This window comes from Lissotriton vulgaris, chromosome 3_1 (genome assembly GCF_964263255.1).
Source record: "Lissotriton vulgaris chromosome 3_1, aLisVul1.2, whole genome shotgun sequence".
Taxonomy (NCBI): Eukaryota; Metazoa; Chordata; class Amphibia; order Caudata; family Salamandridae; genus Lissotriton; species Lissotriton vulgaris.
Window position 1 is genome coordinate 1,835,284,773 of NC_141689.1, and position 21,887 is coordinate 1,835,306,659.

Below are 21,887 nucleotides of genomic sequence, written 5' to 3' on the forward strand. Positions count from 1 at the left end.
CCCACCTGCACATGTGCGTCATGCACACGGGGAAAATCCAGCTGAAGGACACAGACGGCGCAACCAAATCACAATGAACTGTTTCGAGTGCACCCACTCCCCTCACCCAACACTTCACTCATGCATGACAATAGAAATAATGACATGAGTCTGATGTACTGTTATTGAATAAATATTATTGTTGTTTGCACAATAATATTGCATTATTTTCTGAGAATACATTTGAGTTGTATTGCGTCATACATCTCCTGATTTCTTAGTGGGCATGCTTTTCTCATCAGCATGTCCCTGCACGATGAGCAAAAATGTAATTGGCGCCTCCGGCCCGAAGCTCCGAGTCGCCTCTCAACCTCTTCCTCCGGAGTCGTACGTGATGCCGCATTGGGCCTGCTGCTGCGGCTTGAAACACTAACCGGTGGCAAAGAAAGGCTGCTGTGGCTAGATGTTCCCTCACTAGTGCCATCCCCTCCTGCCTGGCCGTGGCCAGTTGCCTGCAGAGCCTGAACTGCAGTAGTTGCCTGCTCAAGTGCCCGTGCCACGTCCTGGCAGCATTGGACCATCTGGATTTGCATGGCCAATGATCTACGGGACAGCTGGGATGTTGCATTGCCAATCAAATAATTGGAGCACTTGTATGCCGAGAGGCGTGTTAGGAGCTGGCGGTGGCAATGCCGGGTGAGGTCCCGCTGACTCAGCATGGCCTCAGTGTTTGCCTCCACTGCTGTGGTCATTCGGTCCATCCGGTCAGACAGCTGGCCAACATTCCTGGCTGTATTGTGCAGCTGCAGATGTATTGCTGCAAGGTGTTGTGCCTGTTGTTGATGGTCGCGCAGCATGCGGCGCTCTATTGAAAGACCCGGCACACGCACAGTCACCCCCTCCTGCTGGCGTGTGGTGTAGATTGGCGCTGCTGCCTGACCTGTCCGCTGGACTGGTGGGCACAGTAGGTGTGCGTTGTGTTGGTGGCCTGGCGGCTGCTGGTGTTGCCGATGCCACTGCCATGAGTCTCACAGTTGGCGATAGTGGTGCGCCTGTTGTAGCTGGCGTTGCAGGTGGTGGTAAGGCTGCTGGCACTGGTGCTTGCCCTGATGGACCTGGTTGTGCGGATGGATGTGCGTCACCCTCAGAATCCTCATGAGTATCGACAATTTGCAGCCCCTCACTGTCGCTGCTGCTGTTTTCAGCACCACCTGTGATTTAAAGTGGACATTGATTAATTACATGTATCTTTCACATGGAAGGTTGCTACATGCATGCAGGCTAGCATTCCCTGACTGGCTATTGGAATGACTCTATTAGGACATATCTGGCTGTATGGGGCTGAATGTAACTTGTGGTCAGACTATATATCCCACAATGCAATAGGGATATCCTGGTGTGCATGGGCTGCATGACTGGGATTTCTCATGGTTAGCTCTAGGGTCATGGCCATTGTTAGGGGACAGGGTCGCAGTCGCATGGCACTTACCTTGGCTTTCTTGGGTGGGGCGGGAGGAGTCCAGCCGGGTTAAACCCACGCATGCCTCAGGTTGCAATGTGTCCTCATCGAGGTCCTCCAATGGGGTGTTGGGAGGGACTGTTGGCTCTCCCCCTCCTGTTGCAAAGTGCTCACCCAGCCTCTCGGCGACTCTCTCCTTGGCACGACCTCGGAGGTCGTACCACCTCTTCTTGAGATCGTCGATTGATCGCTGGGTGACTCCAACTGAATTTACTTTTGCGCAACCAAAGTCGCCGTTTGTTGGCCCCAGCACCCTCCTGGACACCTTCCCGAACAGTCTGTCATGATCTTTACAGACTCCCTCTATCAGATGTTCAAGCTCCTGTTCGGAGAATAACATTTTTCGCTTTCTCCCTGTGGAACTGGTCCCTCCTGCTTCCTGTGCCATTGCTGCAGTGGGGTGTATCCTGAATCAAAGCTGGAGGTGGTTTAGAGTGGAGCTCTGGGCAGTGCTGCCTCCAAATCAGCCTCAGTATTCGGAATGAGGGAGGGAACTGCCTGCTTCCTGGTTGTGATGTCATCACTGTGCTCGAAATGCGACTTCCCGTTTTTGCGATCTCGCTAATAGCGAGATCGCAATTTCAACATGGAAATTGTCCGATTTTGCGATTAATCTGCGATTTTGAGAAAATCGCAATCGGCTTTTGCGGCTGAATGCGAATCACTTTTTTTTCTCGCAGAATTTCATGAATCCCATTATGCGAATTCTAAATTGCGATTCGGTATTAATCGCAATTTAGAATTCGCAGAAAATGGGTTTCATGAATCTGGGGGAGAATCACACAAAAGCAATCTCACACAAGGCTACTACTGCCTCACTCCATTTTAATAGAATCTTAATTGCTCTCTGTTTTAGCACGTGATGTTTCACCACTACCTTTGCACAAGATAATTGCATAATGCACACTCTCTTAATAACATAGGGCCCTATTCACAAAATCGTTGATGCACCCATGGGTCATTCAGTTGTTAAACAATTTGAATTTGGGGTCGAAAATCCCAAATCCTAATTATCAGTATTGGTGGCTTTATCTGACTACAAATTCCACTTACACTGTTGGAAGATCTGCATATTTGGTGAATGTTCCCCAAACCACAATTTTAAATTAGGAATTAATGGGAAGGGTCATGACCGGTTCCAGGGTTGGGTCAATTCGTGGCCAATGGGATGGAGATAGACAACAATAAAACTATAACTTTGAGTATATTCACAAGCATACCTAATTTGCACACATACATTTACACCTACAAAAAGTTAGAATAAAAATGCAAATTGAGTGAAAAAGTTTCTAAAAACATATTTTTGAGGGATGCACGTAGAGAAATTTATAATATGAAATCTGTTTTAGATGGGGAAAATGTGAAAACTTTAGTGGGCACATGCATCAAAGGAAATTGCATTCGTAAATGGTGCGAATCGCAAAATTCGGCCGTTTGCGAATGCAATTCCAATTTTTGGGATGCATTAACATTCTTGCAATTTTCGCAATTTAAGAAATCTTAAAATTGCGATTTCTTAAATTGCAATTGCATTTAAGGAATCTCAAATTGAGATTCCTTAAATGCAATGCATCAAACTCTAAAAATTTGCGAATTCGCAAGTAAGGGGAGCAAATTACCATGAAGTTGACCTTCATGGTAATTTGCGAAAACTTTGAAAAATGCACTAAAGTTCATTTTTCAAAATTCCATTTTACACACACACATGGCCTTGGGGCATGTGAGTGTGCAAAATGTACTTCTAAGCCAGAGGTCTTCAAACTTTTTGATGCCGAGACCCCCTTGTAAAACCTTTTTAGGCGTAAGGACCCCCTTCCGACAAAAGTTTCCAGAAACTGGTACTCCTCATCATCAACTTTTGACAACCATAAATGCGCCTATTAGACCTCATCACATCCCTCCATCATTCATCCACCCACACTTTCACACATCCATCCATCCATCCACCCTTTCATCCTTCCATCCATACATCCATCCTTTACCCATCCACCCTTCCTTCCATCCACCCATCATTCATCCACCCACCTTTTCACACATCCATCCATCCATCCATCTATCATTCATCCATGCAACCTTTTATCCATTCATACATCCATCCACCCTTTCATCTTCCCATCTATACATCCATCCTTCATCCATCCACCCTTTCATCCATTCACCCACCCTTTCATCCATCCATCTACCCATCATTCATCCCCCCACCTTTTCACACATCCATCCATACATCCTTCATCCGTCCACCCTTTCATCCTTCCATCCATACATCTATCCTTCACCAATCTATCCTTCATCCGTCCACCCTTTCATCCATACGTTCATCATTCATCCATCCACTTTCATCCATCCATTCACCCATCATTCATCCACCCATCTTTTTACACATCCATCCATCATTCATCCATCCTTTCATCCATCCATCCTTCATCCATCCACCCTTTTATCCTCCCAACCATACAGCCATCCACCCTTTCATCCTTCCATCCATACATCCATCATTCATCCATCCACCCTTTCATCCATCTATTCACCCATCACCGTACGCAAGCTCAGCGCCAAGATGCTCCCCTGGGAGCGAACGTCCGCGCTCTATAAATACCCATAAATATCAAAAAATATCAAAAATTCATCGACCCATCTTTTTACACATCCATCCATCCATCCATCCACCCTTTCATCCATCCATCCTTCATCCGTCCACCCTTTCATTCTTCCATCCATACATCTATCTTTCACCAATCTATCCTTCATCCATCCACCCTTTCATCCATCCATCCTTCATCCATCCACCCTTTCATCCTTCCATCCATACATCCATCATTCATCCATCCACCCTTTCATCCATCCATTCACCCTTCATTCATCCACCCATCTTTTTACACATCCATCCATCCACCCTTTCATCCATCCATCCTTCATCCGTCCACCCTTTCATTCTTCCATCCATACATCTATCTTTCACCAATCTATCCTTCATCCATCCACCCTTTCATCCTTCCATCCATACATCCATCATTCATCCATCCACCCTTTCATCCATCCATTCACCCTTCATTCATCCACCCATCTTTTTACACATTCATCCACCCTTTCATCCATCCATCCTTCATCCGTCCACCCTTTCATTCTTCCCACAAATCTATCTTTCATTCCACCCCTAGCCCCCCCCCCGCCCCCCTCCCGCAGCTCGTGTATGTGAGCCCGGCTGTAACATCTCCAGGAACACACACACAGTCACACCCAAGTACTTGACAGGTCTTTAAAAGACCTTTTACTTGCTAATGAGGCGTTGATGTTTTTCACACCTCGGTGTGAATCAAGCCTCCGCCGTGAGCACCCTCGATCAGCCCAATGCCAGGAACTGCACTCTGCAGAATCTGCGACCCCCTTCCCCGGACTCCTCGACCCCCCTGGGGGTCGCGCCCCACAGATTGAAGACCGCTGTTCTAAGCAGATTTTAGGGGTGCAACAGGGTGTCCTTTGGACACCCCAGCACCCTTGAAATTGCATTCTTAATTTGCGAATTTCTAATGGTGAATTGCAAATTAAGAATGTCTTTCCATCCATTCCTATGGGCTTCTAGGCCCATAGGAATGGATGGGGAGGTATTCCTTAATTGTGATTCTCAATTAGAGAATCGCAATTAAGGAATTTTAAGAAATCGCTATTTATATAGCGATTTCTTGATGCATTGCAGTTTGCAATTCCTTAATTGCGATTCCTTATTTTTCGCAATTAAGGAATCGCAAAATGCAATATTGATGCATGCGCCACTAGATGTAGTAATGAGTACGTTTGGAATACCACCTCTAGTAGGTTGTCTGCCCTGAGGGCAATCTCTGGGAGTAAACATAGAGCAGTGGGAGAAGTTATGCAAATCTACAATTTAGATGTTTTTTTAATTCTATAAAAGTTAGAAATCTAAGCAAAGTATAGAAGGAAACTGTTGACGTGTAAAATCTCAATATTTAAATAATTCCATGTGAATCAGTTCCTACTAACCTCCATTCATATTTCTTTAAAGTAGTGTCTAAGAGCCAGATGTACCAAAAAGTCAGTTTGAGATTTCCTAATTGCAAATTTTTGCTATTCACAATTAGGAAATCACAAACACCCATGTACAAATGTGCCTTAGACACCTTTTGTGATTCCCAGTGGGTTTGCCAATAGACCTACCTCATTAATTTTCATGATGTAGGTCTCGCTTTGCGACCTTTGGGAATGGCCTGCAGTCAAAGGAATGGTAGCCTGCTGGGGTCAGCAGACCACCATGTTTGTAATTGCTTTTTAAAAACAGTATTTACTTTTTGTTATGAAGCCCGTTTTCCTTAAAGGAGAAAGGGATGCATTTCAAAAATAAAAATGAAACACTACCTTTAAATTTTTTAAGCACAGGCAGTGGTCTGTGGGACCACTGCCTGCTCTTAAAAAATGTTGGTGCCCACATTCAAAAAGGGGAAGGGGTTCCCGTTTGCGATGGTGGTAAAGGTTCCCGATTGCAATGGTGGTAATTGCGAATGTTTCACAACCACATTCCTGGCCGCAAAACATTCCTACATACCAGTGCGACTATTAGGAGGGGATGACCCTAACACGCCCCTTCCTAATAGTGACTCACAAACCCTATTTTGAGAGTCGGTAATAAGCAGGTATATGACAAAAAGTATTTTACCTGTAACAAACGGACCGATGGGTCGTTTGCGACCTGTAAAATGTTTCATGGCTCCAAAAGGCTTACTTTTTCTAACCAGAATGAATTGTGCGATCAATATAATCCTGACATTTAAAAACAATATATGTGCATCATCTGCTAATAGCTTGCATTTCCATAAAGATGTGTACAAAATGATACTGCCTAACTAGTCTAAACTGTGTCGTCACTGTATTATTCACAGTTAAAGAAGAAAAAACATACATGTGACTCATAAAAACATTGTCTACTATACCTGTAGATTGCCTCTGAGATTTAAAACTATCCCGGATATTCATGTACGTATTAGGACTATTCATTATTCCACTGTCAAAACAAAATATAAAACTGTCAGGTAATCTGAAAGAGGTACTTTTCTTAAATGAAATGCTAACCGACTAAATATATAGCAAACATAATGTAACAACATGTGCCACGATGAGACTTTTGATAACAAGAGACACAAAAAAATATCATTCTGAAAGCGTTGAATATAATTGTAGTAATATAATTCATGGATCAATCTAAGGACTTTTCATGTTTGACAGGATTGCCTTAAATGCCAAAATGGTTGTAACCATAGAAACAGCAGTGGAAAAAAAAGCATAAATATCATTACAAATACCTGTAATGCACATGCTTCTACCCAAAAGATACAGTCAAGTCAGTGATCCATAACAATATATGTTCGGATGAATGAACAAGTTACTAAAAGGTAGTCCTTGATTATTTGAATGTATATGAAATAAACACAGTTAAAGGTCAGCTGCAGTTTAGAGAGCACATAGTTATACCAATCAAGCTTGGAAGTTATTCAGTTATCCTATTTACTACAGTTTACATTGGCAATTCACTTTAGAAAACATGAACACACATAGCTGGTTCTATATGTGTGTGTGTAGTCCCATCATAAAGTTATTCATGAAGCAGAAATCTGACCAAATATATCAGTCATGCAAGCGTGTCTGTATAACATATCAGGAAGAGCATAGGAACTAAGGGCTAGATGTACAACATTAGGAATAATGATTTCCTTATTGCGATTCTCTCTGAATCATAGTTAGGAAATCGGTATTCCTAATGTATGACACTCTTTTAAGTTGTATTACTGATTCCTAGTGGGTCGTAAATAGACCTACCTCATGCATATTATTGAGGTAGGTCGCAATTTGTAACCCATCAGGAATCACAGCCATCACAGGTGTGGTGGCCTGCTGAGGTCAGCACACCACCATGTCTGTAATTACTTTTTGATAAAGCAATCTTTTATTTTTTAAATGCAGCCTGTTTTCCCTAAAGCAAAATTGGATGTATCTAAAAAGAAAAAAATAAATTTTGCAGTTTAATTTTTAGATCGAGCCTAAATATTTTTTATTGGCTTGTGTCTTGGTCCTTTGTAAATGCTGGCTTCTGATTCGTTAATAGGCTTGTTAGTCACCCCTTAGTACCACCTAGTCTTAATTTGTAACCTCCCATGAGGACAGGCCCTTTTACTTCAGTTGTTACACTGTATGCCTTATTTAGTCTGCAAGCACTATTTCTTTAGTGAGTTTTGTCTTACTGCAAGCACAACATTCAGCATGCCATGCACACTTTCACTTTCAAAGCAGCTGGGACAATGGTGGCAGCTTCTTTGGAATGGCATGGGTCTCCCATTTAGGAGAGTTTAAGTTGTTGGCATTCTAAATTACAATAGCTTACACTCTCGCAAATGCAAGACCTATTGCTTTAAAAATATTTTTTTGGGGGGTTGTTTCCAAGCGCCCCATGCCGCACTTGCACTTAATAGAGGCCGCACCCCTTTCTTTAGCCATGGTCCATCTAAAGAAAGGGGCGTGGCCTCCATTAAGGGCAAGCAGGGCATGGGGCGTTTTGGAAACAAACAGTATTTGTAAATCAATAGGGCTCGCATTTGCAAGAACTTAGGCTATTGACACTAACAGTGCCAATAGCTCAAAGTCTTATAAATGTGAGACCTATTGCATTTCAAATGCTTGTTTAAGAGTAGGGAGTGGTCCTTGAAACCACTGCCTGCTCTTATAATATATTTTTATGTACATTTTCTAAGAGGAAGGGTTCTTAAAGGGACCCCTTCCCCATCCCAAATGGGTTACCATCAGTTTTGCAATCGAAATTTGGTCTCAAAACAGTGATACATACCATACCCATCCAGTATTTAGAAGGGACGACCTAAACAAGCCCCTTGTAGATATCAAATCGCAACTGCAAAATGCGACTCGGTAACAAGTTACCGAATTGCATTTTGCATTTTGTACGTTTAAAAAAGCGTTTTTCTGGTCCCAAACAGCCGGATTCTATGAATTGGGGCATTTGTGACCAGAAAAATGTTTTGTATATCTGGCCCTAAATACCCACTGAGTTCTTTTACTAAATTATCAATTCACCAGTTAAAAAGAACTTTTAAAAACTATTTTATTAAAAACCCCAGGAGGTTTGAGCTGTATGTAAAACCACAAATATGAAGATTATTTATGCACAATGGAATTTGAAGTTCTTAGGTGCATTCAGTGATCTAATAGTGAAGAATACTGTTGAGTGCTTACTTACTCTGTAGCTGCTAGTTGCCCCTCAAAGTCTTTAAATTTGACTTACTGAAAAATACATTTATGTACACTAAAAACCCAACTTCTGAAAGCTTTGAAAATAATCCACCTTTCTTGCTGAATTCAATTAAGCCAACTGAATACTTGTGTTAGGCTTTTACCATTTACCTAGTTTTAGACTGCTAACCTCAGCAGTTTTGTTGACTCTGAGCTTAGGCAGAGTTGATGCCATCCACATCCCTCACGCAGTCTGAACTGGCAAAACTGAGCCAGAGGGCTTACCTTGAAGTTAAGTGAAGACAAACGGTAAAAAGACTTGCTCTTGACAGACTAGGCAGATTGTGATGTCAAAACCACCTCCATTCTGTTAATATTATATATTAGATGAAGATCCGGAATTATTTACAGCTGTCAATATATTAACCTCTAAAGTGCAGACCCTAACTAGATATAAGTCATGGTTCAATAGATCTGCAATCATGTATCACCAAGTTTAAGATCATAGCTAGAGATTCAGAGTGGACAGACTGTACTCTGTTCTCAATGTTTAGAAAAGACCTAAATGATTAGCTAAAAGTTGTGTCAGCCCATGCAACAACCATCTTTGACAGAATTAATATCACTAGTACTGCAACTTGATAGCAATATTTGTAAAGGGAAACTAGAAAAGAAGAAGGTTCAAGGAGGCACACTTTTTCAAACAAATCATTGCCCCTTCTTTCTGATGCCTCAAACGCAAAAATCTTCTGAAGAAGAATCCATGCAATTAGGTCTCATTAGACCTCCATTAGCTAAAGAATTAAAAAGGAGAAGGAGGATGAGGAAGTTGGCTTACGTCTGCATTGTGGTCAGGAAGGGCAACTTCTCACTAATTCTCCATTTAGACCAAAGGAGGGTTTGGGAAACAAGAAGCAGGGATGGGTTGGTTGTGAGTAATACTCTTCAAGCCCTGCTGATGTCAAGCCCTGGTTTCATTATTCTTCCAACCACATTAAGCTTCAGTCAAAACAATGTTTCTATTCCTTCTAACTGACTGTGAAGTTTCAGGAACCTACAAGGCTATCAATTGGGCAAAAAATAATAATGTTTATTTTAGTGAAACAAAAGTTTTTTTTTTGTAAAACAATGAGCTACCTTTAATAGTGGATGCCGAAGATGGCACTCCTCTGTTTTTCAAGCCAGTAAAGAAAAAAACAGAGTCCATTTGTTTAGGACACTTATCCTTTTCAGGAGGATGTCATCTAGAAGGTATTCAACCTTGTGGAGCCCTATTCAACGACAGCATGCAGCCTTGCCCTTCTGGGGGAATCTGAGGTCCAAAAAAGTGACTACATGCTTGATGTATATGTTATTAATGGAGTATCCTTACCACCAACATAATGGTTCAACCTTCAGATTTAGAAGCGGTGGGCCTTTGGTGTAACTACATTGGATACTACTGCATCTCTGCTATGGTTACTCCCTTCTGATGTCCCAACAGATTAAAGGCCATCGAAGCCTGACCTCAATGTTCGTCCACCTGATTTAGATGGGTGGGCATGTAGGCCAGTTTTTACTGCCCATCACCGCTTGGAAAATCCTGGTGGTAAGAGGCAGTGAAAACTACTAGATGCTCCACTCACCATGGGAGATAACTCTCATGGCACCGGGAGATGATTTGTTTTATATTTTCAAAAAGAAAATCCTATTTCAGGATTGACGAAATGTTGAGGGAGAAGAGCATCAGCCTTCTGACAGGAACAGCTGTGACGGTGCTTTCTGACAATGTTTTTGAAATGACTGTCAGCTTGCAGTCATTTGTACATTTGGTGAGTGGAGTACCCACGGCCTGGTGAATGTTAAGTCCTCCACCAGTCGACTGAGAATACTACGTCTGCCAAAACTTAAGTTGGATCCTAAGTCTGAACGTTAAAATCTACACCAGGCAAAGTCACAACAAGTATCTAGCCGGTGATGGACCTTCTTGGGCTTGAATTTTACATTTCTTCTGCTCAGAGCTTTCCTGCCAAAAGCCAACAGCTTCACCTGTACTTCGACCAATGGTTATCTGGTTCTGTGAAGCCCTTCTCAGCAACAGCCTGCTGCCTTGCACCTTTAAGCATTTATGACTTCCATTTTAGGGACTGAGTCAGAAGGTATAACTTCCAACTTGGAAAAACCTGGTTTCTGTATCTGACCTATGCTCCATCGAAGTCTGCCTTAAATTATATGTGGTAACAGGCCAAGTGCAATTGGGGCTATTTTCATTTAAAGTTTATAAATTCATATCCCCAGTTACCCTTATTGTATTTTTGGCATAATATTATACATTAAATTATTTCCTATTGTTAAAAATTGAAGTGGGATTTTATTGCGTTGTGTTGTCAACTTTTTAACTATTTAGGTACTTCTAAATGCTTTACACATTTTCTTAAATTAAGCCTGTCTATAGCTACCAGGGGTGAACTCAGGTTTAAATTACTGAAACCTTTACTGAACCTAACAAGAATAATGGCATTATTACTTGTGGTGGACTACCATCTACCCCAACTAATAATCCACTTTCTCAAATATATGATGTCATCATAACATACATTCCTGTATAGCATAAGTCAGACTAGAAACTAACAATTTAAAGAAATAGGCTTGGTGAGCAACAGTCCAAGTAAGAAACTATTCATCCCTGTTAGTATTCATCCTATTAGAAATTTACAGAAATAATTCTACAAACTAGTCATGACTCTTTGTTAGCCTGTCATAAAGTTCGAAATGTGACTCAAGACTTCACTATTTAAAGATTTTGATGGGCTTCTGTCTATGAAGTTGTAACCAAATATGTTTAGTCTTGTGATATCTGTGCACAAGAGACACAAGCTATATTTATACTGGCAGTCTTTATAATTGCCTCAACAACCCAGACAATTTATTTCCATTGATTTCTTTTGTGGTTCTGTCAAGGTCTGAATGATGTACTATTATTATGGTGACTCTTGGCTCTGTTTCCAAGATGACTCATTTCTCTTCACTGATCATGATTTCTTCAGGTTCGGAACAGGCAATAGTCTTTTTTTCTGAATAGCCCGACTATGTAAACCTCCAAGGAAAATAGTTTGATAGGGGAGTTCAATTTGTTTCTAAAATGTATACTCTACTTCTACTTAGTCACAATTTAGGAATCCATACAGTGCTTTCATCTGGATTCCACCCTCAAATCAATGACCAGACTGAATGACAAAATAAATTGTTAGAAAAGTATTTACATTGTTTTTTAAATGTTGTGGAATCAAATTGGAAGTCCCTACTGCCATCAGCTGAATTCTCATATAACTTTCTTCCACTGGCTATAGCCCATTTTTTCCACATCTATGGCTATCATCTTAGAACATGTTCATTACTTCCTTCAACTGAAACAAAGTTCCAGCACTTCAAGACCTTTTTCAGAATCTTAAGAAAATTCAACACAATGTTTTATTAAATGTCATGACATCTCAGGAAAAGCATATAAAACAGCAAAGAAGACAGGCACCTAAGTACAGAGTTGGAAGTAAGGCTTGGCCTTGTTCTGCTCATCTTTCATTTAAAATGCATTACTCCAAGATATCTCTACCCTATTTTGGAACCTTTCATTTCACACATTTAGAAATTCAGTTACAGCCCATTTGAAATTGCCCATGTTCTGGTAGAGTCATCCATCCTTTCATGTTTCATTACTCAAACCCACTTATCCTAAGGATTTTCATAGAAATCCTAAGCCTCCCACGTCCCATTTTCGTTGATGGCCATAAGAAATTTGTTATCAAGGAGACTTGTGACTCTATAATAATACACAGCAAACTCTAGCATCTGATTGACAATGTATTTGGAGTCAGTCTCATCAGTGCATACTTGTCTCTTAGTGAAGAAATTTCACAGTCTTTAGAAAAACAAACCAGGTCCTTTTGAGGGAAGGATAGAGCGTTAGGCTTTTACCACCTGCACAGTAGTTGGTGGCGACCCCCAGCAGTTTTAAAGTCTCTGAGCTTAGGAGGCATGGACGCTCTTTGTGATGCTGGCTGCATAGTGGTGGGAATGCAGAGAAAAGGTCACTTTGGCATGTTCCTAACACTAGCCTCTAAGTAGTGAAGTTGCTTAGGCTCATACACTGTCAGACTCCAGGGGGGATGTATAACATTACAACGCATGCTTTTACCACGCATGCTGTTACAACGTAAGTATTACAGCGCAAACCTTTACGAAGCATAGTGCTTTGGGGTGCTGGATAGTGAATAGTTTAATTTACTATTCCAACTCCAGTCCCCGTGGACACTAGGGAAGATGTTGGATAGTAAATTAAATCTATTCCCTATCCTAGAACGCCCCCCAGCGCAATGCGTTGTAATGGTTTGCGTTGTAATAGTTGCATCGTAAAGGCACTGCGTGGTAAAAGTTGCGTTGTGAGGGTGTTTCCCTCCAGGGGGTGATGTGGGTCTAGTCAACTGTGCTTCCACATCTGCATCGCTACCATAAGGCTATGGTCGTGCTCAGTTGAAATCCGAATCTTTAAATTGTCATGGTCACTCATTCAAATCATTGCTTTCCACTGGGAAGTTAATGTAATTGTATTACTTTGGCATATATTCACAACCCAAGAAGGTGCAAAGTATTTTGGATGAATATTTTGTTTCCTACAACACTTAGTTATTTAAGCTGGGACAGGTGCCTGTATCAATGAATTGCAACATTGAATCCCTGTTGCTCGCTCTACTTCTGTTTCTGATACATGCTTGCCTACTCTCCTTGTTGTAGGCACCCAGAAGTGTTTTAAATCTGCAAAGATGTTTCCCTCTGTAAACTGGTTTTTACCTGTAATCTTCTGGAGCTTGTTCTGACTCTAGTGCCGCATGTCTTATCTTGGAGCCAAATGATTAGGTACACTGAATGTTACTGGAATATATATCACTGGGTTATCAAATATACATTTTTATACACCTCCCATTATGAGGTGGTGCCAGGGAACAATATCAAGGGATTACATCACTACAAAAGATGGCAGCCATGTAAAACACTTGACTGTGAGGCACCCTGTTAAGTGTTGGCATTTTTATGGTTATGAAGCTCATTAGCACTAATTGTTTGCTTATAATACTTAAGATGATGGGGAATTCTGTCTATGTTTTTATTTTTCTGAACTCTATCTATAAATTAATTACTGCTATCTATTGATGCTTGTTTGTGCGGTCCTGACAGCTGACCTGACACTGGTACAGGTGCGGCTGCAGATTATGGTGGCACTGAAGGCCCCTATAGCTGTAAGAAGAGGTCAAGCATTATCAGGTCACGAGTGGGACCAGTGACCAGGACCCATGCAGCCATATTTTGCAGTTACTCTGCATTTGTGGAAACCACGCCTCCTTCATTTATTATGGAAGCAGGTACAGCCTGAGCACTTTTATTTTATGTGGCCCCTGCTATTGGCTATGAGATACTACCAATAGAACCTGTTTAGTATCTATGGTACAGTCGCCCAATGGTACTGCCTTACCTTTCTTTCCTTCCATAATGTTAGTGCTGTTGCATAAAAATACCCAGAAATTGTGTTTTGTCTGGGTTGGGTGATACCAGACCTGACAGAGAATAGCAATACTTTACAAGCTGCATTGTTTACCTATGATACTTCTCCAGGCAGTCATGACAATAAGCTGTTTAGACATTGGAAGTCCCAACATAGTTGCGGGTAGTGGGGGCCGCCACTAGTGCCACAACAGCCCACAAACCTGCAGCCCACAGAAGCTCACCACAGCATGCAGCCCATCCCTCGGTGCTCTCGAACTCTTGCCCAGTCCCTGGTGGTTGGCTGGTGCAGGGTAAAGGGGTGGCGGGTCCATAGGGCGTAGGAATTAGCCCACCCCCAGTCCGTCTGCTTCACATCTGCACCAGCTGTATGCGAGGGGGAAGCCAGGCAGAAAAACAAGGAAAACAAGTCAATTGAGCAGTCTAGCCTGCCTGCATCCGCCTCTGCCTACCCTTGCTTCACCGCCCGTTTGGAGACAGGGCAGGTGGGCCTCTGCTGCACCTACTCACCTCTACCTTGCCTAATCCTGCATCCTGTAACCTTTAGGTCTTCCTCCCAAACGTCCTAGAGGTTGAGCCAACCAAGAGGTCCCCCAATCTCTGACACAAACTGACACCTAGGGCTGCAACAGCTGGAGCAGGTAGGAGGGAGACTAAAGTCAGTGGGGGACCCTGTTGGGCGGAGGTGGCCGGCGCTTACCTCGTGCGGCTTGTTCCATAGGCACTTCCCTCACCTCCCATCTGCAGAGTCAGCAAGCTCCAACTGCAGTAAACCTACAACTATCCGTCCACTGGGTAACTAAGATCTAAGAATCTATCAAGAAGACCCACATGGTGAAACCATGAGGTCCGGTTGGGTAAGAGTAGCACCACTGCTAAAAACAAATGCAAATAAGTGCAAAATGAAGTCTCAGTCACCTTCAGACCATTTGGGTGGAACCCCAGCCAAAAACCGAGCCAGACCCAAAACTCCCAAAACTAACCTGCCCCCTAATAGAAATTGATTCTGACACAGGTGATTCACAATGCACTACGTTAGAAGATAAAAAAGGCAATATTACAAAGCACTGTCCTGCTCTTTACCAGCCAAAAAGTCACACTAAATATTGATTTATGAAAAACTTTGTTGACACCCTCTTTTCCTGCATCACTGTAATCCAGGGCCTGCAGCCACCCCTCCAACAGCTTAGCAGTGGCAGCAGCAGGGAAGCATTAGGCCCTCGGCCCAGCAGGGACAAACCGGATCTAGAACATGATCTAGGAGCTGAGGTACTCCAGCCTACTGCTACAGCCGTAGGACCAGGAGTACAGTGCCAAGCTGAACTTTTGCTGCAGAAACCAAAGCATATGGCCCAGTCGGTATTGGCTGAGATAATTGCAACCCAAGAGAACAGACCGGAGCCAGCCAGCCCACTACCCCCCGCCCAGTGGGTTAGTGGCAGGAACACAGAGCTGCCCACACCTGGGAGAGCAATTGACATCAGCAACAGAGGGAGCAACTGCATCATAATTGAGCGGTTAACAATAATGCAGCCATAAAGCCTGACGCCACTGAAAACAACAGACTCCTAACAAAGAACCAAAGCCCCAAAACACCTAACAGCCTAATGGAGAAGCTGATGGGATAACATCACCCCCCCTAACCACACCGGAGAGAATGCAAAGATATCATCTCAAAGACCCTGAGCAGCTCTCGTATCAAGGCACATAAGAATGGGAGGACATGCTGGTCACCAACACACAGGACACACAAGAATATTCCATGTGCAATAACCCGATGGAGCCTGAAGAATGGGAGAGCCAGGAGGCATGAGGGAAACAGGTGACAGATCAGAAAAGGGTAGGCACAGACTTCACAGGAGCAACAGAGGAAGCTAACAAGTCAAACACTGAAAGCGCCTGGGCAAACTTGCTAAAAACATTACATCTCTTTGTGGAGGCCCTACAGTACCAATCAGACAAAATAGACACACAGTTACTTACTGAGCACTCTGGCGGTCTTTGTGGGAGCCCTAAACAAATTTTTCCAAAATACACAACGTCACTCAGCAGACGACACATCCAGCTGCGGGTGCGGCCCAATATTCGACAAATTAGCCTCCCTTCCATCAAAGCTGAGTAACCTATGGTACCCCAAAGCCCAATCAAACCACCTTCAGAGGAGCAGCTCCCTCCTGCAGTACAAAGAAACATTGACACCCACTTTGTAACAAGCAGCACCAAAAGTTTCACTTCACTAAAACTGCAGCAAAACTCATGCCCATTAACGATGGGTGCCAAAAAACAGCACATCACAATTGGACACCAGGCTTACCTCAAACCTTAGGTCCGAACCTGACTCACCAGAACCAAGAACAAATGCAAAGGAAAGAAGAGCGCAAAAGAGGACAGGCTGGAACCAAAAGCACGGACTGAAACAGGAAGACGTCCTCCATCTTTTCAGGCTAACATTGGGCCAAGCACGAGGCCTAACATCACAACAATTCAAGCAGAAACAATATTCACAAGGAACTTATTCAATCTAACTGATAGATTTTTATGCAAGGGGTTAGATTTCTTGCGTGATTTAAGCAGAAACAGAATATAATAAAAGGTCAATCCATATAACAATTAGGTAGAATCACTTTGAAGTAGTAATAAACAAAGAGGTAATAGAGGGTCCAAGGGAATTTATAGACACAATCTGGATTATATCCCCAAATCTATAGTGCAAAAAACAAACAGATAATCCGGGGTCTGGTAAACCAGCTACTTATTTGAAGAAAGAAACTACACTCCTAGCACCTCAAGAGTAGCACCACAAGAGAAAAAGGATTGTGGAGTATCAGAGAATGAGAAGACCCTTGCTATTGATTGGATTCCCATAACTCACCAATGTGTTGATTATCATCATTTGGGTCTCCATCCAACCAGCCATTTACCCTCTTGATCATAGAAGAAACATCAGTGGATTATATCCTCTAAAGGGTCATGTAGCGGAAACAAGAAAAAAACAGAGAGAGATATATGACTCTCCGAAAACTTGGAGGAAAGTCCCAAAACATATGTGGGAATGAGAAGTGCAGTGCAATCGTGTAGTGAAGTTAAAAAAGGATCCCCAAAAGAGAGAGAAAATGTCTTTATTAGAGTTCCCTATTGCAATCCTTATTAAAAAACAGTGCAAAATAAAGCAGTTTAAAATCACTGTTAGAAAACGGTCGACATGTTTCAGCCTCTTGGACAACTAGTCCACGGCTTTCTTCAGGACCTATCTGTTAGTATTTTTTGCTAATGCATAGAATACTTTCTGTGAAAAATTGAGAAAAACTTTAAAGAATATAAAGAATAAACAGTATACATACAGGTTGTGGACGCTGCGTGGCCTCATGATTACATGACTTTGAACGACAAAGTGACGTATCTGATGTTGGGAATTGTATTTCTAAATTGTAATTGATCTTGAACATTACCATGAACTACAGCATGACGCATCAAATATAGGGAAATGTAGTTCCAAATATCAATTTCTTAAAACCCCAATGCTTTTTAGGATCTGTGAGTTATTTTCTATCATTTGCGCAGGTACTGCATTTATTCAATAGTGCGTGTTGTAGGTCGTGATTCTGAAGAAAGATGATTTACAAAAGTATTATATAGTGGCTGATTCCCAAAACGTGATTAACACTCTATACAATACTTTGTCTTATATAAAGTGACTTAATTAGCGCGTGTTGGGGATCATGATTTACCAAAACATTATATTATATATTGGCTGATTTACGCACTTAACAATCTGTATACCACTTTGTATTACATATAGGGACTGACTCACATGTTGTAAATCAAACGCGCTTAACACTATGTTTAACATAATGTATAACACTTTGTAGTGACATAGAACAGCATGTTGTACCTTTGTGGAAAGATATTGGTAACATATTCATGGATATTGTATCAAGTGCATCTCATTACTAGGAAATTAAACAAAGAATGGATGCTGGTATCTATGTAAACAAAATAGAGAGCCCTCTATTTATTTAATAAAACCCATGGTATTGCATCGTTCAGTCCTGTTATGTCACTGGAAAGCTTAAACACCCATTTCTGCTCCCGCCTAAAGTGGAATCTGGACACGTCACTAGTGTGTGAGGGTATAAAAGGTTTCTCTAGCACTGTCCAAGAAAAATCTTTCGGCCTTGTGTTCTAAATCGCAAAAATGTTTAGTCAGTTTGGTGTTGGCCTTTCTACACCTAAACGTGCACTTCTGCTCCAACATTCGTAGTCTGACCTTTCGAGAGGTCATGCCCACATATCGGATCTTGCATGGATAAGTGATCAGGTATATTAAATTATCCCTATTGCAATTTGTGAAGCTGGTCTGGACCCATGGCCTGTTAGTGCCTATGTCAATGGTCTTTGATTGTTGGGTCTGGGGGCAAATGGCACAGGACCCATAGGGAAAGTGGTCCTAAACCGCATGGAGATCCCACAGTGAACTCACAGCTCGTAGGGGCATAAATAATGGTCGAGTATGTACTAGTTTATCCCTAAGGTTTGTAACCCTTTTCAATGAAAATAGTGGAAGAGGTATCTTATCTGTGCAGCTTTTCAAGATCCGCCAATGTTTCCGGACACACTTTTGTATGCTGTTAGTTAATGAGCTATAGGTATTGACAAAGGTAAGGCAACCTAAAGGTGGTTTCTCAACAGGTGGCTCAAGAAGTACCTCCCGATTGTTGTTGGTGGAACGTTTGTACTAGCGTTTGATTAATTTCTTTGGATATTTTCTGACTCTCAATTGCTCAGCTAGATTCGCAGCATGTTCGTTATATTTGTCCATAGTGGAGCAGTTCATCCGAACCCGGCAGAAATGCCCATACAGCAAATTATCGCGCAAAGATTTAGGGTGTTGACTATCATAATAGTGCAACGAATTGCGCTCTATAGGTTTGCGATACAATTCACTCTCTAGTCCATTGGGAGTAGAAAAGATCCAAAAATTCTATTCTGTTTTTGTCCATTTCAACTGTGAACCTAAGGAAATCATTCCTAGTATTCAACCATTGTTGGAATTATATAACCAAATCAGGGCTGCCTCGCCAAACCACCAATCCGTCATCTATATACCGCTTCCATAAGCGAATAGACTCATGGAAGGGATTATCTGGAGTGAGAACGTGACGTTGTTCAAAGGAACAAACGTATAGGTTGGCAAGGCTTGCCGCAAAAATGCTGCCCATACTGGTCCCAGAGACCTGGAGATAAATAGTCTCCTCAAATCTAAAAAAGTTGTCTTTCATGGCCAGTTGGGCACATGCCATGATGAAGTGAACCGGAGTTATTGAGCCTAGATCAGTGTTGGTGAGAATAGTTGAAATGGTGTCTAAAGTTTCATCTTGCAGGATGGACGTGTACAATGATCCGACATCGAAGGAGACTAAATAGTCTCTCTCCATGTCGAATTCAACTTCAGGCAGCAGGCGTAACACGTCTTTCGTATCTTGTAGATACGTTGGCATTCTCCTCAATAGGTATCAAAAAATAATCCACAGAAGTGGACAATGGTTCTAAAATAGAACCTATGCCAGATATTATCGGCCTGCCCGGTGGTGGTCGCTGTGGTTTATGAATTTTAGGCAGACAGTAAAAATACGGCATAACAGGATGGGATGTCTGCAAATAATTGGCCTCTTAGGTGGTTATCTATCCAGCGTTGGTACCCTCCTCCACAAGATCACAAAGGGTTCTTCTAATCCTCTCTGTAGGGTCCTCTTTCAGAGGACGATAGAATCTTCTATCCGACAGCTGGCGCAAACATTCTCAATTGTATACATCAGTATCTAAAATTACAATTGTACCGCCTTTGTCTGCGGGTTTTATGATGATTTCATGATCCTCAGTAAAGGTATGTAAAGCTAGTTGTTCCTTCTTCGGGAGGTTATTGAAAATATCCTTCTTCTCCTTACACAAGTTAGCTATGTCTTCTTGGACTGCCCTTTCAAAGGTCAACACCTGCGGAGGAACGCTGCTGGTAGGAGGATTGAAAGTATAGCATTTCTTCAGACCCGTGTTGCAGTCCTCTGTATGTGTAAGTCTTTGATCATTGTCTTTGAAAAAATAGAACAATCGTATCTTAAGAAAAAATTGTGTCAGTTCGCACTGGACCTGGAAGGTCTCGCCAGTATGAGTTGCTACAAAGCCCAAACCTCTGCTGAGAACCAATTTTTCATTCTCAGACAAGCTCCTCTTGCTAAGGTTGACAATCAAACTGGTTCCATACTCGTCCCCGGTTGGGGTTGATCTTCTTCGTTTGGCTGCGGATACCCATGTGTGATGCCGACGGTTGATTCTAGTGTACCTGTGCTGGTGGATTTCTCCGTTTGCCTCTGGGTCATCTGGGACCAAACCCTAAAAAAGGCTGGTTAGAAAAATCCTGTTGGTAAGGTTGAAAGGGGGCCATAGGTGGCTGAAATTGTTGTGAGGGGAAAGCCCCATGGATTTGGGGGCCACCACTGTTGAAACTGTTGAAACTGTGGGGTCGATTGACCACGCCGCCAGTTGGACCTGTTGAACCTGCCCGTCCTCTATAGTGTTGCCTATTCTCAGAAATAATCTCAGAGTCGCTCAGGCTGTTTTCTGAGGTAGTCCCTGAATATGTAGAACCATATCTCCGTCATTTTTTGTTAAACTCAGGTGGAGAATAGTTCTCACTCGTGCAAAGATATACTGTCTCATGTTTAAAACAAGCTAGATCTTTCTTAAATTTCTCTACTTTGAGGGCAGTATGTTATGATTTTTCTGCAACAGTGTTGCTGGTATAGTTGTTTTAATGTGGGATTCTAATAACTGGATTTTTATTAAAATAGAATCAGCTACTCGTTTTGGAGTACTAACAATTAAGATTTGCCAATCAGGCGTGAAGCGCCATGCTATTATTGACCAATCTTTCAAAAAGGCTTTATCTTGAAGAAAAAGCTGTGGGGCATTTGCGACGATGAGACCAGAAGGAGCACAATTCCCCCTAAAGTACTCTGCCATAATGGCTCCATGTACAAGTGTCCGCGAGCGTGATTTTTTTCAAAAATAATACTTTGTTCCCGTCATCTCCACTAGGCCCCACTGTGTTGATTATGTTCTCAAGATTACTGGGGTGGTATCTACTATAGATTGATACATAGCGTCATCGTATGCCAAACCGCTGAATTCAGCCATGTCTAACCAGGAAAAAGAGGGAACTCACGCCCATCTCATCTAGTAATACTAATAGTGATTGTTAAGAATTATCTAAATAGTATAGTTCAACAAATGCCCTGCAGCAGAACAGCTGCACAAGAACAGTAATAAACAAAGAGGTAATAGAGGGCCCAAGGGAATTTATAGACACAATCCGGATTAAATCCCCAAATCTATAGTGCAAAAAACAAACAGATAATCCGGGGTCAGCTAAACCAGCTACTTATTTGAAGAAAGAAACTACACTCCTATCACCTCAAGAGTAGCACCACAAGAGAAAAAGAAGAATTGTGGGTTATCAGAGAATGAGAAGACCCTTGCTATTGATTGGATTCCCATCACTCACCAATGTGATCATTATCATCATTTGAGTCTCCATCCAACCAGCTATTTACCC

General features: G+C 42.2%; 1 protein-coding gene across 1 annotated transcript in view; it reads right to left on the reverse strand.

The window, feature by feature from the left end:
* The window catches only part of IQCM (IQ motif containing M), a 1,006,762-nt gene that overhangs the window by 935,034 nt on the left and 49,841 nt on the right, over positions 1-21,887 (reverse strand). Inside the window, exon 4 of the mRNA XM_086963810.1 lies at positions 6,442-6,512. Within this exon, the coding sequence (XP_086819936.1) occupies positions 6,442-6,512 (71 nt within the window). The remainder of the gene's footprint in view (positions 1-6,441; positions 6,513-21,887) is intronic.